Raw genomic sequence first — 16336 nt, forward strand, 5'->3', positions numbered from 1 at the left:
CTGACTTATGACTGAACTAAGTTTTTCCTCTGGGCCTGCCGATCCCGCCCCACCCTGGCCAGAGGCCGCCTAGCTCCCTAGGCCTCTCAGCTGCCCCGGCGCTCCCTGCGCGCGTAACCCCTTTTCTTCCCCTCCCCCCGGCAGTGGCGGTTGGTCGCGCGCCGTCGTCCCTCTCCCACCCCCTCCGCTAACGAGCGGGCTCCAGACCCTCTGGGATTGGCTGCGTCTGAGAGCATTTTCTCTCAGCCTCTCTGATTGGCTGCATGACGCGCGGGATCCGGGCTCCGATTGGCTAGGTCAGGGCGCCTGCGCGGCGGGGTTCTCGGTCGCCAGCCATTCCTAGGGAGGACTGCCGGCGGTTCGGACGTTTCGCCTGTCGCTGGAGGAGAGGTCCCGGCTCTCCGGGAAGGCGGCTGCGGCGGCAAAATGAAGATATTTGTGGGAAACGTTGATGGGGCCGATACAACGCCTGAGGAACTGGCAGCTCTCTTCGCGCCCTACGGCACGGTCATGAGCTGCGCCGTCATGAAACAGTTCGCCTTCGTGCACATGCGCGAGAACGCGGGCGCGGTGCGCGCCATCGAGGCCCTGCATGGCCACGAGCTGCGGCCGGGGCGCGCGCTCGTGGTGGAGATGTCGCGCCCACGGCCTCTTAACACTTGGAAGATATTCGTGGGCAATGTATCGGCAGCGTGCACGAGCCAGGAATTGCGCAGCCTCTTCGAGCGCCGCGGACGCGTCATCGAGTGTGACGTGGTAAAAGGTAACGTGCAGGCGGGGGCGCGCTCGGGGCACTCTGCTTGTTAGCCACGCCCCTTTCCCGGGGGCCGGTCACAGCGCGGTTGGTGGGGCGGGGGTGGGGCGAAGTCCGCGGGAGTGAGGCCGGAGGTGTTGGGGGCGCGTTGGGTAGAGCCACCGTCCTCCCGTGCGGTCCAGGCACCATTAACCAAATGGGAGGAAGCGGCTCAGGGTGGGTGCGGCGGCCACTGAGAGCCGAGCTACGGGGCCGGGGACGCGCCTGAGATACTTGGGAGTATACCGGGGGCGCGCCTTCTACTGGTCTCCTGGGCCTGGCACCGAGCGGAAATTGGGAAGTGACGGGCGCAAGCCGGATCATGGAGCGGGGAAGATTTTGCCACTTCCCCACTTCCTCTCCAGACGTCTGTCAGAGCAAGGGAAAAGGTGGGGGCTGATCTCCCCGCCCCCCACCAAAAGCCATCCTCGTGTTCCCTCCCGGTGAATGCTCCCGAGCGGAAGGTAACGGGGCCCTTGGAAGTTTTTCGGGCTGGGATCTTTTAGTACTGTGTGGCGTGGGTCTGCTCATGGGCATAGTTAACTCCTGGGTACCGGGCGGGAGGCGAGGGCTTCCGAACTACTTTGGCCTTTCAGTATTGTTAGGTGGGTTAGGCCTGGCAACTCTGCGCTTTCCAACTCCCTCAAACTTGTCCCGTCCCCCACCCCCCGCTTTGAGACCGATTTTACATCCGTAAACTGGAAGCCCCGACCTTTGACCTGTGGAAGAAGGCTTGTTTTATGAAAAGGCCTCTTCTGAGCCGCTAACTTGTCAAGCCGGTGCCCCGGAGCAATGTCCTTCTTTTCTAAACACGGTGATTTTGCAAGGGGGCACACTCTGTGGCTGAGGAAACATGGGGACTTAGTAGTCGTCTTTGCTTGAGTAGTCTTCATGATCGGGGTAGATCCTGAGAAGAATGTATCATCATAGTTTAGGCCTGACTTCCTTTTTTGGACCCAGGTGACTTCTTTTCATAGTCTGGGTTCTTACCCCTTAGGCTCTTTTTCTGTTTTGTTGGCAAGATCAGGAATACAGTCTTTGTGTGTGTCCAGTCTGTGTTCCACTTGGAAACAGATGAGAGTTAACTTTGCCTTGCTGTATCTTCAAGGATGCAACCTAGGAGTAAGTATCTGGTTCCTGGCTGCTGGTTTTGAATTCGTACCTGCTCATAACCTGTGTAAGAAGTTGTGAGGATAGTAAATAAATTTGGGGGCAGGTGCTTTATTCATTTCCTCCAAGATGCATCATTTGCTGTCCTTGAAAGGCGCATCTTTTGGGTCATTCCTTAGCCTTTCTACTGGGGGAAGTGTAAAGGCTGGTAGTCATCATTAGGAGTAATTCCTTCTTCTGCATTAATACTGCGTTCTATTTTCCTCAACTCAGGCTGTACAAGTTCATGACTATCCAGGCAGGCTGTATGGTGCATGGATTTTTGCTTTTATTTAGAGTGAAAGAATGGGAAAGGCCCCAGATTGGGCTCCTGGCCAGGAATTGGATAGGGGTATACGAGAGTTCTGTGTTTTGACCTACTACGTTTTTGTGTGTAGTTCTTTAAGCAGGCAGTCTACTAGATTGAGAGTTCTGAAACTTGCATCTGAGGGGACTGTCTATGGAACTCATTGGTCAAGGAGCCTCCTTTGGGGTGGTAGAGAGAGCTGAATATTTGCTTGAATTCCTTGGGACTGACACAGTGACAGTGGATGTGGGGGTGGAGTGGGGTGAACTGTGTAACTGGGTCTGGTTTTTAGAAATTTTGTTTCCTTGTGAAAGTTTTGTGCATTTTGTCCCTTTGTGAACATTTGATTTGCCAAGTGCTTTGACTTCTTCAGGGAGTGGTGGTTAGCTGTTATTTATAGTTATGCTGATATGTGAGCTCAGGATAATATTTTGATACAAAGGACTCTGAGAAAGGTTTGAGGATCGTATGCGGGGCCCCCCCCCCCCCCCCATGCCTTTCTATTTAGAGTGAAGGAAAATGAGGTTTTTAAGTTAGGACTGTAGTAGAGGAGACTGGCTTTGGCTCTATAAATAGCTTACTTATTTCTTGGTCTGGGAAAGGACATTTGAGGTGTCTTATGTTGATTGTCAGGTCTTTGAAAAGCACAGAAGCTTAGTATTGCACCGGGCAGCCAGTTCTGTTTTATTTCACAGGGGGAAAATTTAGTTGCTTGGTTCCGGGACCTTAGATATGATTTGATTTGGAGAGAGTAAAAATCTCCATAGCAACAGCAGATTGTAGCCACTCTCCACCGTTAAATTCTATTGGGTGTTAAAGGATGAAGTCTCAAGTGTTGCTGACAGCTTTAGGAACCAGTCAGATTTCAGAAGTCTGAAAGGCAGAAGAGGAAACTGTTTCCTATGTTGTGGGTGGCCATTCTTTCCTTCTATGTATAGCTCTGTAGTTTCACTTTAGAAGTTTTTACTCTGAGAATAGGAAAACTCATGTTTCCACATTCTGTTAAGTTGGGTATTGGAGGAATTGTGATGCCAGATCATTAGGGGATCTCTGTAAATCATTGCCTGGTAGTCCTTTTAAATGAGATGAATTACTTCAGAGGTCAGTTTCCTCGAACTAATTCAATTCAGGCCAGTGAGTCCCTGGAGTTTGCTAGTTCTTTGTTGTTGTTGTTGTTGTTTAAATCATCCTAAGAGGAGTTGGGTTCCTGGGTGTCTTTGATAGGGCTAGGCCTGGGGTGTTTGAGTCAACTGGACAACCTTTTCACACTTCCCTCCAGTATCAGGCTTAGAAACTTCCTGATATAAATTGGTTATAATTGTATCTCATGGCTTTCTGTTAGTTATATAGTTCATCTGTGTGGTCAATTGAATTGTACCTATGAAATTTCGGTTTTCAAGTTTCACAAGTTGGTCTCTAAATAAAACCTAGCTAAGTAGGAAATAGACAATGTGATATCCTATTGCTCTTGTAAACCCATTGAAACATTTTTGTTGGGTGTTTTTTTCCCTAGTTTCATATAGTCCTAGGAATTTGTGGATAGGTTAACCAGGAATATAGTATGATTCCCTTGTAGTTCCTGGAGGCTTTTTTTTTTTTTTTTTTTTTTGGTAATTCCCTTTAATCTGCCTACAAACTTGCTTTCTACTTACCATTGCATTCCCCTGGTGCTAGGCTCAACTCAGTCTTTTCTTTTGAAGAAATCTGGGACTACCAGCATTGATTTTTAGCTCACTCTACCCAGAGTGGAGGTGAGAGATCAGAGGACAGTTTTAGTGCCCTGTGGCTAGGTCTAAAGAACACTTTTGCTTTTCACAATTGGTAGATGAATCAGGTTTGGGCCGTAAGAGAGTGAAGACAGTTGTGATAGTTCATCTTGTTTCTTTATCATCTCTGGCAAGTTCCAAAGTTGCGTTTACAGATGGCATTGTGTCTCTTGTGTTTTATTAGAAATGAAGGATCATATCCTGTAAGGAAATAAGCCTATGGTTATTCCTAGGCTTGAATAAGGATCATGATTTTTATCATAGAGCTATTTATACTTTAAGCTGTTGTTCAATCACTAAGTTGTGTCTGACTCTTTGCGACCCCTGTGGGTTGTGCCCCTAGGCTCTTTTGTCTGTGGAATTTCCCAGGCAAGAATACTGGAGTAGGTTGCCATTTCGCTCTCCATATTTATACTTTATAAGGCATTTTTATCATCTCATTTGAATGATTTGGGCTTGCCTGGTGGCTCAGATGGTAAAGAATCCACCTGTAATGCAAGAGACCTGGGTTCATTCCCTGGGTCAGGAACATCCCCTGGAGAAGGAAATGGCAACCCACTCCAGTATTCTCGCCTGGAGAATTCCATGAACAGAGAGGATCCTGGCAGGCTACAGTCCATGGGGTTGCAAAGAGTTGGACATGACTGAGTGCCTAAACACATTTGTTGAATCTTGAAACTCTGAGGTGGGCAGGAAGAGGGGAGAAACAAATTTTAAGTTCTGTAAGAACTTAATAAAGCAAGTCAGTGATCTGAATCTTCAATTGAGGCTAAATTTTAGCAGCTAGTTCCAGAATTCTTTTGCCATACCACACTTCTGACTTCTACCTGTTGATTATATCTTTATTCTCATTTTTGTAAGAGTCACTTCGGTTGCATTGCGTTACATCCAGGAAAATTACTTGCTTTATAGAAGTAGCTATAGAGCCAGTCCCAGTGTGGAAGTTTCTGAATATTAGGACACTTGTTTAGAGGACATTTAAAAGGATTTTTTAAAATCAAGAATGGAACCTTAGTAATTTCATGTAGGTAATTTTTCATTTCCTAAAGTGATGTAAGAAAGATGGGGTTCTGATACTTGAACTTTAAAAGTAGCCTCAGGTCCAAGTGGTGGTAAGTACATGACCCCGCGTTACCACAGGCATGATCTCATTGTTCTTCAGATTCTGCTTGCACTATTGTGATTTGTGAGATTGGATTTGGACAAGAATTTCTTCCTATTCCTTTCTTGAAGGTTTCCTGTTCTGTGTAGTTGATGAGTAGGACTTTGAGATCAACATCCTGTCTTAGAGCCTGTCCTCCCACAGCTCATTCAGATCCTAATTGAGGGCCTGTGGGATAACCTCTTAGCAGAGCCTGGTAGCTGCAGGAATTGCAGCTTCTTCCATGAAGCTGAGAAACTAAATCTTTTCTCTGAACAGAAGCCCAAGGAGTAAGGGATGTCTCTTGATACAAGTATCAGTGGAGAAGGTAATGTGGCCTAGGAGTGGGGAGTGGCTTGTGCCTGAACTGAGTAGGGCCTGGCTTAGACTGGGCGGCTCAGTTTCCATTCCCACATTTCATTGGCTTACATGGGGTCCAGCGTCTCCCTTTCTCAGCTTAAGTGTCTAGTCTTAATACACAATCCTGCCTTATACATTGACTTCTTAGGGATAGACTGGTGTCGTGAAGAGGCATGGAGAGCTGGGATTCTGTTTCTGGCTCTCACAAGTGAATTTGGGGCAAGCCATATAAATTCTCTTGAGTGGGTTGGCCCACCTGTAAAATGGGGATAATGATCCTTTGCTCTGCCTGCCTCCTGGGATTGTTGTGAGGCTCCGATGGGATCTTGTGCATGGAATGCTTTGAGAATTGGGAAGTACTGAGGGGAGATCATATTGGAGGACTGTTACAGATTGTGTATTGCTATGTAGCTCTGCCTTAATTGGACCCTGGGCTGAGACATGGGTCATGTCGAGACATAAATGGTCATTTCCAGTGTTTGAGAGTTAAGCCTCAAAGGTGAACAGAAGTGTTTGGTGGTCTTGGGTTAGAGAATACTGAATAATTGAGTGATCCAGGAATGCTGTCTGCATTTTTGTCTGCGGATTTGTACTTAATAGAAGATGAAGATTAGTGAAGATTTTTATCCTCTCTTGCAGTTCATCTTTGCTCTTTCTTTTCTGAGCAGGCAATTGGGTGAGGTGGCAGGGGAATTGGGGAGAACAGGAAGAAAGCCATAGGCAAAGCTATTTGGGACAGTCAGAAGCTTTGTTATATGGGAATTACATTTTATGACCTACTCCTGGAGAGGAGGGTTTGGAGGCCTGGAGGTAGCTGGCAACAGCTGGGTGCTGTTGGTGTGTCCAGTTTGGGACCCATCAGGTAGCGTGCCCTGCCCCCCTAATTGCTAACCCTCTGTCTGCTGCTTTATCAGACTACGCGTTTGTTCACATGGAGAAGGAAGCAGATGCCAAAGCCGCCATCGCGCAGCTCAACGGCAAAGAAGTGAAGGGCAAGCGCATCAACGTGGAACTCTCAACCAAGGGTCAGAAGAAGGGGCCTGGCCTGGCTATCCAGTCTGGGGACAAGACCAAGAAACCAGGGGCTGGGGATACGGCATTCCCTGGAACTGGTGGCTTCTCTGCCACCTTCGACTACCAGCAGGCTTTTGGCAACAGCACTGGTGGCTTTGATGGGCAAGCCCGTCAGCCCACACCACCCTTCTTTGGTCGCGACCGCAGCCCCCTGCGCCGTTCACCTCCCCGAGCCTCGTATGTGGCTCCTCTGACGGCCCAGCCAGCCACCTACCGGGCCCAGCCCTCAGTGTCACTGGGCGCTGCCTACAGGGCCCAGCCTTCTGCCTCTTTGGGTGTCGGCTATCGGACTCAGCCCATGACAGCCCAGGCAGCCTCTTACCGCGCTCAGCCCTCTGTTTCCCTTGGGGCCCCATACAGGGGCCAGCTGGCTAGCCCTAGCTCCCAATCGGCCGCAGCTTCCTCGCTTGGCCCATACGGTGGAGCCCAGCCCTCGGCCTCGGCCCTCTCCTCTTATGGGGGTCAGCCAGCTGCGGCTTCTTCGCTCAACTCCTATGGGGCTCAGGGCTCCTCCCTTGCCTCCTATGGTAACCAACCATCCTCTTACGGGGCACAGGCTGCTTCTTCCTACGGGGTTCGTGCAGCTGCATCCTCCTACAACACCCAGGGAGCAGCTAACTCCTTAGGCTCCTATGGGGCCCAGGCAGCCTCCTATGGGGCCCAGTCTGCAGCTTCATCACTAGCTTATGGGGCCCAGGCAGCTTCTTACAATGCCCAGCCTTCAGCCTCTTATAATGCCCAGTCTGCCCCATATGCTGCACAGCAGGCTGCTTCCTATTCTTCCCAACCTGCTGCCTATGTGGCACAACCAGCTACAGCTGCTGCTTACGCGAGCCAGCCAGCTGCCTATGCCGCACAAGCCACCACCCCGATGGCTGGCTCCTATGGGGCCCAGCCAGTTGTTCAGACCCAGCTGAATAGTTATGGGGCCCAAGCATCGATGGGCCTGTCAGGCTCCTATGGGGCTCAGTCAGCTGCTGCGGCCACCGGCTCCTATGGCGCTGCAGCTGCCTATGGGGCCCAACCTTCTGCCACCCTGGCAGCTCCTTACCGCACTCAGTCGTCAGCCTCATTGGCTGCTTCCTATGCTGCACAGCAGCATCCCCAGGCTGCTGCCTCCTACCGTGGCCAGCCGGGCAATGCCTACGACGGGACAGGTCAGCCGTCTGCAGCCTACCTGTCCATGTCCCAGGGGGCCGTTGCCAACGCCAACAGCACCCCGCCGCCCTATGAGCGTACCCGCCTCTCCCCACCCCGGGCCAGCTACGACGATCCGTACAAAAAGGCTGTCGCCATGTCGAAAAGGTACTGTATGCCCCCCCGCCTCTGCCCCCAGCTGGGGCTCAGGGCAAGGGGCTGAGGTTGGCATGGGAGGGAAACTGGAGCCATCGGCCCCTCCCTTGTCCTTCTCTACTCCTGTGGGATGTCCAGAGGCCGAAGTGGGTGATGTCTGTGAACTTCCTGGTCACCAGGGTTCAGGTGGAGCTTCGTGCTCAGCCTGGGGTGGTACCAGCTAGTCAGGCTGGGAGGAGTGTCACCTGTCTAGACTAGCCCAAGTGCTATTGGAGCTATTGCCTGCAAGATTGTGGCCCATAGCCTCTCCCACTGTCTCAAGGATCCTTAAGCCTGTTAACGTGGTTGTCCTGGCCTTTGGTGGGGGTGGGTTTGAAAGAGTAGTCCCTTTGGCACTCACTGGCTGAAGGCAGGGTGTATGTGGTGCGTCCACTCTTTGGGAAATTGGGGACCTTGCTTTCGTCCGCCGTTCTGTTGGTAAACAACCAAGGTCTTTTCTCTGCAGGGCCCAGGGGTGGGGATAATTTGTTTGTGGTTTGGGAATGTAGGCCAGCGTCCACCTTGGCCAGTTCAGAAGGGAGGGCTTCAGTGGTGGGCTTGGTTTCCCACAGTTGGACCAGGCTTGATTTCTTGGCCTGGATAAGGTGATGAGCCTTCTGAAAAATCTTGTTTGTTGGAGACCAGTCTGATTACGCCCTCCCTGCCCCCATTGGCATTTCCCCAGTGCCCACCTGGAGCCCTCCCCTCGATTGTCTCATTCACCAACTGTCTTCTTCTCTCGACTAGGTATGGTTCCGACCGGCGTTTAGCCGAGCTCTCTGATTACCGCCGTTTATCAGAGTCGCAGCTTTCGTTCCGCCGCTCGCCGACAAAGTCCTCGCTGGATTACCGTCGCCTGCCCGATGCCCATTCCGATTACGCACGCTATTCGGGCTCCTATAATGATTACCTGCGGGCAGCTCAGATGCACTCTGGCTACCAGCGCCGCATGTAGGGCCGTCCTGCGATGGGGCACCACAGGGAGGGAAGGAGAGGAGAGATGGGGTCGGGTGCAGATCCAGGTTATAACTGCTGGCCCATACCTCTCCTGTTGGTGGTTTTTCATCCCCTCTACCATGTGGGCCTTCCCCAGGAGACTATCCTTTTGAGTGTTCGGCAGTAACCTACTTTGTTCCTTCGCCTCAGCAGCAAATCTTGCTACTGGCTCTAGATCTGCGGTTCCCCTCTCCCCTGCCCCATCTCCCTAGGATGGGAATCTCTTTTATGTTTTGATTTTTTTTCCTGGCTCCCTTTTATTTTTGTGCGCGATATTTAAGGTCGTCTGGATGGGGAAGCAACCTGCAGCTGAGGTCGGCGGCGCCTTTTTCTTTTTAGATGTGAGGGAGGCCAGGAAAGGGTTAGCTTAACCATTTCCTATGCGCCAAGCTGTGCCAGGTGTCCAGGGGGCCCTGACTGTGTCCCTCTATAGACTGTGTTGAGACTGAGTTCCTGTTGGGACAGTCGGTTGGTACATGTCCAGTCCCTACTGACCCCTGACGTTCTAGCTGATGCTGTGCGCCACAGTGCACTTCCCCATCTCCCCAAGTAGGTGGTGTTAGAAAACCTTAATTTTTTTTCCCTTTTGTATGGACTACAAATAAAACTTGGGGCGATTTGCAGTTTGGAAACCTGGTTGTCATTGTCTTGATTGCACTCAGTTTCAGAGAAGCCAGTTTGACATCCAGGAATACATGACAGCTGAAGGGAAGGTGGCCAGAGGACCCAGGGCAGATGAGGAAAGGGGTCTGAACCTGGGAATTAGAATGATTTCCCTGCTGCCAGAGGGATTTAACTCCTTTCTCTGCTAGTCTGCCATCTTAAGGACTGGAGAATCTGGACAAAGTTGCTTCGACTTGGGTTAATCACACCAAAATGCAGTAAATTTATTGCCCATTTTCCTCACCCATGCTTGGCTGTTTCCTTGACTTGTCTCCAGTTCAGAAACAACCTGGACTCCAGCAGGGTGGTTCTGGGGTTTGACTTCTCAGGTGAGAAGTGGGGAATGGGCTCCTTTGGTGCTTAGAAGACTAGTAGGGCCTTCAGGCAGTGGGCTCCAGTGAGTACTGGGGCTGGGACCTGGAAAAGGGTCAGTTGGGTTAAGGCGGTCACGTTAACTGTGGCGGTGTCTCTGTGGTTGGGACATTTGGAAGCCAATATGGGGGGATTCTGGCCATAGACCTGGTATTTTGCCTGTTGAACATCATCCTGGAGTGTCCTGCCTGCGTCCTGCCAACCCCTGCCATCATAGTCACCGGCGACTGCAAATTCCTTCTCTCCATCTGTTAGGGTTTCCAGATGTTTTCTGGCTGGGTTTATATTTGAAGGTGTTACGGTAGACCATGGGAAGGGGGCAAGGTGCAAACATAACTAAGAAGGGTGCTGGGACAGGGTAAGGAATTGAGTCTTCCTATACTTTTACTCTGGGACTAGGGGTTCAGAGGACCTGGGCACAAAATAAGATGATTCTAGCCATGACAAGATGGAAGCTTGGCCTTCCTGATGGGTGAATGGAAGACTGGTTGGGTAGGGTGGTAACGGGAAACCTCCTAACATTCCTTTGGGAAAGGGGCTTTAGAGATTTGATTTGGGAGTCTTTGGGCACGGTGATTTGGGGGAGGTGTGTTGTCAAGTGGAGTTCAGGTTGGTTCTCTTCTGCCTCCACTGGTTTCTTGCGAACTTGCTTATGACACAGTAGTTTGCCCCAGGTGTTCTCTTCCCTCTGCCCAGTGGGCCAAAAGCACAGGCTCTGTGTTAAGTATGAACTACTTGCGGATGCAAACTGGAGTGATCTCAGGGGTGCTGAGGCCATGGCTCTCACTTTTCTTTCTGCTCACTGCTTTGCTGCTGCTTTCCGTTTCTTTTAAGGACTGGGAAGAGGGGGAATCTAATAGGTTTCTTGTCAGTTTTCTGCAGTGAGAGTGGGGTTATCACAGGGCCAACCTAACAGACTTAGCTCTGGTTATTTCCCTGGGAAATCAAGGGTTGTTTAATTGTAGTGCTGTGATTGTGGCCTGTGTATTTGTAATTACTTCTTTCTTTGTCAGTGTGATTTTCTGTCATCTTTCTCTACAGTGAGCGTTCAGCCACTGTCCCAGTCCCACAGTTCGTGTGAAAAATAGCCTAATGTGCTCTCAGGGCCAGTATTGATATTTCTTTATTACAGCTTTAGTTCTTCAGAGCAACCTGGCCGAGATGATCACCCAACTTGTCATCTCTAGGTACTGATGCCCTTGCTGCCTCTGCTGCCAGGCTTCTGGTTTAAGCTCTGAAGAGCTCTAAAGCCAAATCACTTGTCATTTTCCTCTTCCTTGCAGATTGTTTTAAAATTCTCTTCCCCTTTTTTATTTAAATTATGCTACCTGTGTTAATCCTATAGCCAGCTTCTCCTACTTTGCTTTTTGTGGGTTTCTGATTTCCAGGGTCCTATAACTTGAAGACGGTTGGGTTGAGTGAATGGGAGGATAGACATTTAATGTGTGTTTTGGGAAAAGGGGGTGGGAATATGGGCTCACAATATCCTTCAGGTCCTTGTAGCTTGATCTGTCAGCTCTAACTTGACCTTCATTGGAGAAGTTTTAAATGATTTATTCCTGGAACAAGACTAAAGTCTTCTCACCTCATCAGTCTGTTCTCTGAGGTTCGGACCTTGTTTCAGATCGTCTGGGGTGGGTCTGGGGCTGCTACCCTTGTACTGGCGGTAATGGGGCTCACTGAGTGGTCAGCCTCTATAGTAGGCTGCCTTTCTAGTCATTGTCCATTAGTTAAGCTCTGCCAAAGTCTGTACACAGATGGTTGGTTCCAGTCATTTTGTCCTATTAAGCCAAGTAAGTTGACTATAATGTCATAATGAAAATAAATTTCCTAGATTTATGGACCAGTGTGTAATGTATTTAATAGGAGGTTTGGGTAATAACGATAAGATGGATAGGATAGGTGGGAAATACTTACCTTCTTTCTTTCTTTAGGTGCCTTTAAGAGATCATTAAGGGTAGAATCTAGTTTTCCAGGAAAAAAGTTCTTAAAATGATTTCAAGTCTGTAAATCATTAGAAATACGGTGTGTCTGTATTGTTGGAAATAGTGTTGAGGCAGCTGAGATGAAATGCAGTGATCACCCTTGGGCTGATCTTGGGGAATGGGTAGCCCAGGGGAGGCAGGACCTGCCTCGATGACCTAGTTACATACAGTTAATAGCAGTGCCAGGCCTTCCCTGGCAGTCCAGTGGTTTGCACTGCACTTCTGCTGTAGAGCAGTGTGGATTTGATCCCTAGTGGGGGAACTAAGATCCCTGTACGTGCTGGGAGACAAAAAAAATAACACTAGGGAGGTTGTAGGTAAAGGAGGAGCGAGGATGGTGCAGTCCCATTAGAGAAAACTGGAGCTAGAATTTGTTTGCTTTGAAACTGACTTGGCAGAGAGAATTACTGAGGGTGCTGGCTCTAAAGTCAGACTTCCTGGGACTTCACTGGTGGTCCAGTAGTTAAGAGTCTGCCTTGAAATGCAGGGGACGTGGCTTTGATTGATAGTTGGGAAAGTAAAATCCCACATGCTGTGGGACAACTAAGCCTGCGTGCCCCAACTAGAGGGCCCATGCAACTTGACACAGCCAAATAAATATTAAAAAAAAAAAAAAAAGACTTTGAGTTTGGATCTTGGTTCTGCCATGTATCCGTGTGGTCTTGGACATGTCAGGAATTCTACCTCAGTATTTTCATCTATAAAATGGGGATAATAGCTCACATCTACTGAACATAACTTTATTGCAACTCAAATGTATTAGGTACTTATAAACCTTTGATTAATTGGGAAATTGAGTCTGTAGGTTACGTAACTTCACAAGGCTGAAAAGTAGTGGATCAAGGAATTGAATCAGCCATTTTGAGCCATCCAGGATTTTGCTTGTAATACTGTTGGAAGGAGCAAATAGCATGTATCAGGTATAGGGCCTCATATATAGTCACTGCTAGCCATCTCAGAAATAAGGAGTTAGAACATTTTGGGGAGGTTGGGATGGCCTACTGAAAGCACACAGCTGAGGAAAGGACTTTGGATATGGGTGTGAGTGCAGCATGTGAGTAACAGTGAAGGAAGGAAACTTCTGTAGTAAGTGGTACCTGTGTGATGTAGGCCACTGGACCGTACCAGTTTTGGTCACCTCTGGTTTCAGACAACACTGTTGTATCCTGGGGATCAGATTCTTCTAGGTATGGAGAAGAAAGGTATGGGGTAGGGCAGAGGTTCCCAACCTCCAGGATCTAATGTCTGATGATCTGAAGTGGAGCTGATGTAATGATAGAAAAAAAGTGAGAAAAAAAAAAGTGCACAGTGAGTGTACCGCACTTGAATCATCCTGAATCCAAATCCATCCCCAAGCCGTGGTCTGTGGAAAAACTGTCTTCCGTGGAACTGGTCCCTGGTGCCAAAAAGGCTGGGAACCATGAAGATAAGAGGACCTCCCCAGACATTAATGGGAGGCTTAGAGGGCATCACCGACTGAATGGACGTGAGTTTGAGTAAACTCTGGGAGTTGGTGATGAACTGGGACGCCTGGTGTGCTGCAGTTCATGGGGTCGCAAAGAGTCAGACGCGACTGAACTGAAACTAGAGGGTGTAGCTGGCAGTGGTGTTGGAGGCCTAGTGGCTCCCTCTGAACACTCCCAGAGAATGTTTCCCCCTGGCTTTTGAGCATCTGCTTGTTAGTACTAAGTGTCCATGTTTTCAAGCTGGTGTTGACTAAAAATCCAAAGTTATTTCTTTCCTCTTGGTTATCAAGAATTTAACTCGTGTTCATTTGTCCATTTGTTAACAAATACTTGAGTGCTTGCCATGTACCAGGTACGGTTTTAACACAGGATAAATACATTAGGAAGGAGAAATAATCTGCATACTCACATACCCATTCTCTCAAAATGCCTAGTGCAGAAGGGCACACATTGTTTCTAAAATTCATTTTCCTTTGATGAGATTTAGGCTCAGATGGTAAAGAATCTGCCTGCAAAGTAGGAGACCTGGGTTCGATCCCTGGGTCTGGAAGATCCCCTGGAGAAGGGAATGACAGCGTTCTTCAGTAATCTTGCCTGGAAAATCCTATGGATAGAGGAGCCTGGCGGGCTACCATGGGGTTGCAAAAGAGTCGTACATGGCTTAGCAACTAAATTAGTAGGCAGTAAGAAAATGTCCTTGCCCTTGTAGAACGAGTATTTGCTGGGGGCAGGGGGTAGGAGGAAGTGAGAAAATGAATCAACAAGTAGGATTTCAAGTGGTGGTAAGTATTTGGAAAACTACTGTGGAGTTCATGGGGTAGAACTCCAAGGTGTATGTAGGGTTGGAGTGGGGAGATGTCTAGATGGGGTGACCAGCTTAGGACCTGGAGAAAAAGAACATTTCATTCAGCCTGAATGAGCTTGGGACATAGGCTACTGTGCAGGAGTCTAGTGGGAGTGGGGGTGGGGTGTGGGGTGTGTGTGGGGGTGGTAGGAGCACTGTTAAAAGAGATTGGAGATTTTGGAAATCCAGATTGGGTAGTGTGCATTGAAGCTTTTCCAGTTGCCATAGGCTTTAATTTAAAACCCATGATGTGATGGATTTAATTAAATGATTTAATGTGGTTTGCTCAGTTGGAGCAAAATCAAATACAACTCAATCTAGAGGGCTTTCAAAAGGTAAATCCGATTAGGGAGTGGGTGTGGTTGGTGGTCTGCAAACTGGCCTGAACTGTGATCCTGAGAATTATATTCCCAGTTTTTCACCTTTGGACTTGGGAGAGATTGCCGGTAGAGTAAGCTGACCTCATATGCTTTGGTATTTTGAAAGGTTTATCTCCAAGGCCACTCAGGGCAAAAATTTTGGAAGATCAAACAAAGGAGCTTAAAGGATTTCTAGACCGGATGTGTTTCCCTGCCCAAATGGAGTTGTGACTGCCTCCAACTTGTAGCAGACTAACACGCAGTTGTTTTTTTTCCATCATTGATCCTTTGCCCTTTACTCACAGCTGGAGTGTCAGCATCAGGATGCACAATGAAAATGGACCACGATTAGTGATCCCATTTGTAAATACAACATTTTCACATTTTTTAGATTATCTTTTACTACCCTAGAGTAAGCCTGGTGTGCTGCAGTCCATATGGGGGTCGCAAAGAGTAGGACATGACCGAACTGAACCCTAGCATAAATTCTTGACCACCATTTATTTCTGAGTCGTCAGGTTTTAAAAATGTTTCTACTTTGACTTCGCTTTTCTCGCTATGATCCCCACCCCTTTTGGCGGGGGGTGGGGGTGGTGAGCTCCTTTGAACTGGTGCTGTGTTCTATTTGTATTATCTCCACTCCTGAGGATCCCTTTCCTCAAACCACTGCTTTTATCATGTTTTTAAGTTCTTCCATTCTCCCCTTTAAACTCCCTCTTCAAGAACTGCCTGCAAAAGGGTCATATTCATAATATGGGATTAATGTGAAGAAACCAAAGGATGATTTTTTAAAAAGCCAAATGGACGCCCTGGAGGACTCTGTTTTGGATTGTATTTTTGCTTGTTTAGCTGGTTGTGATTTATTAGGTTCTTTATTCCCTTTAAGGTCGGTTCTAGTTTAAACCTAACATCTCTGACTGATGGCGCCCAATAAAATAAAACAAAAAACTTCGCTGCTCTAGTTTTTTTCTCAGGGCAGGGTGGGGGTGTTTTCTCAACCTCCACAGAGAAACCTTTTCCTCATCTTGAATCCCAGGAGGGTGGTTTCTTGAGGGAACCCTCAACCGAGTCGAATTCGTGGACCTTTATAGCCTAATTGAAGCTGAGCCCATTAACCGTTTTGAGAGTCCTTTCACCACCTATGAGAGCAGTTTCAATTGGAGGGTAGCTCTGGAACTTCCAGGGCGCCACTGTGGACTCGGCCGAAGGAGGTTGGTTTCTTCAGATGGGACGCTTCGCTGTTTTTCTTACCTGGCTTCTGGGTCTGCGTAAGCGTCCTTCGTAGCATCCGAGCTGCGAAGGGGTGGCGTTTGGGAATTTAGAGGGAGAAGTTCGGAGTAGAAGGCAAAATGGAACGCACGTGGATTGGCGAGAAGTGGAGACTTAACAAAAATTGGCGCCATGACGCTAAACACCGACCGCACACCGGAGTCCTAACTCGCTCCGCCTAATGGCGGGCGGAACCCCGCCTGCGAAGCTTACGTTGGTAGGCCCGCCGTCATGCCGACCTCCTACCCAATCAATGACCTCGGCTTCATGAGGGTGTTGCTCATTGGCTTTCGCGTAAACGCTCCGAGGTTACTGACGTTTCCACCTCTTCCCGGCCTCAGGTAATTGGCGTTCGTGATAACCAATCAGGAAGAGCATCTACAGGAACGCCTGCCTTTTATTTTGTTGAACGGCCAATCCGGTGGTAGGTTCTCCTCCCCCTCTCTACCCAGAGTCACTA

The 16336-nt window shown here is 48.8% G+C and overlaps 1 protein-coding gene across 4 annotated transcripts; it reads left to right on the forward strand.

The window, feature by feature from the left end:
* The first annotated feature begins 331 nt into the window (after positions 1–331).
* On the forward strand, positions 332–16306 carry RBM14 (RNA binding motif protein 14). Of its 4 annotated transcripts, none has more exons than XM_005227064.5 (3): positions 332–763; positions 6431–6541; positions 8670–9550. In XM_005227064.5, exons 1-3 carry the CDS (start codon positions 427–429, stop codon positions 8690–8692), a joined length of 471 nt encoding a protein of 156 aa, XP_005227121.1. In that variant the 5' UTR covers positions 332–426; the 3' UTR covers positions 8693–9550.
* The last annotated feature ends 30 nt before the right edge of the window (positions 16307–16336 follow it).

This window comes from Bos taurus, chromosome 29, assembly GCF_002263795.3.
Source record: "Bos taurus isolate L1 Dominette 01449 registration number 42190680 breed Hereford chromosome 29, ARS-UCD2.0, whole genome shotgun sequence".
In the NCBI taxonomy this organism is placed as follows: domain Eukaryota; kingdom Metazoa; phylum Chordata; class Mammalia; order Artiodactyla; family Bovidae; genus Bos; species Bos taurus.

What these genes read in the sequence shown, in the direction of transcription:
- RBM14 (XM_005227063.5), top strand. Translation starts at nt 6,448, where the DNA reads ATGGAGAAGGAAGCAGATGCCAAAGCCGCCATCGCGCAGCTCAACGGC. An exon ending in GCTGTCGCCATGTCGAAAAG is followed by an intron (nt 7,896 to 8,669) that starts GTACTGTATGCC and finishes TCTCTCGACTAG; the next exon opens with GTATGGTTCCGACCGGCGTT.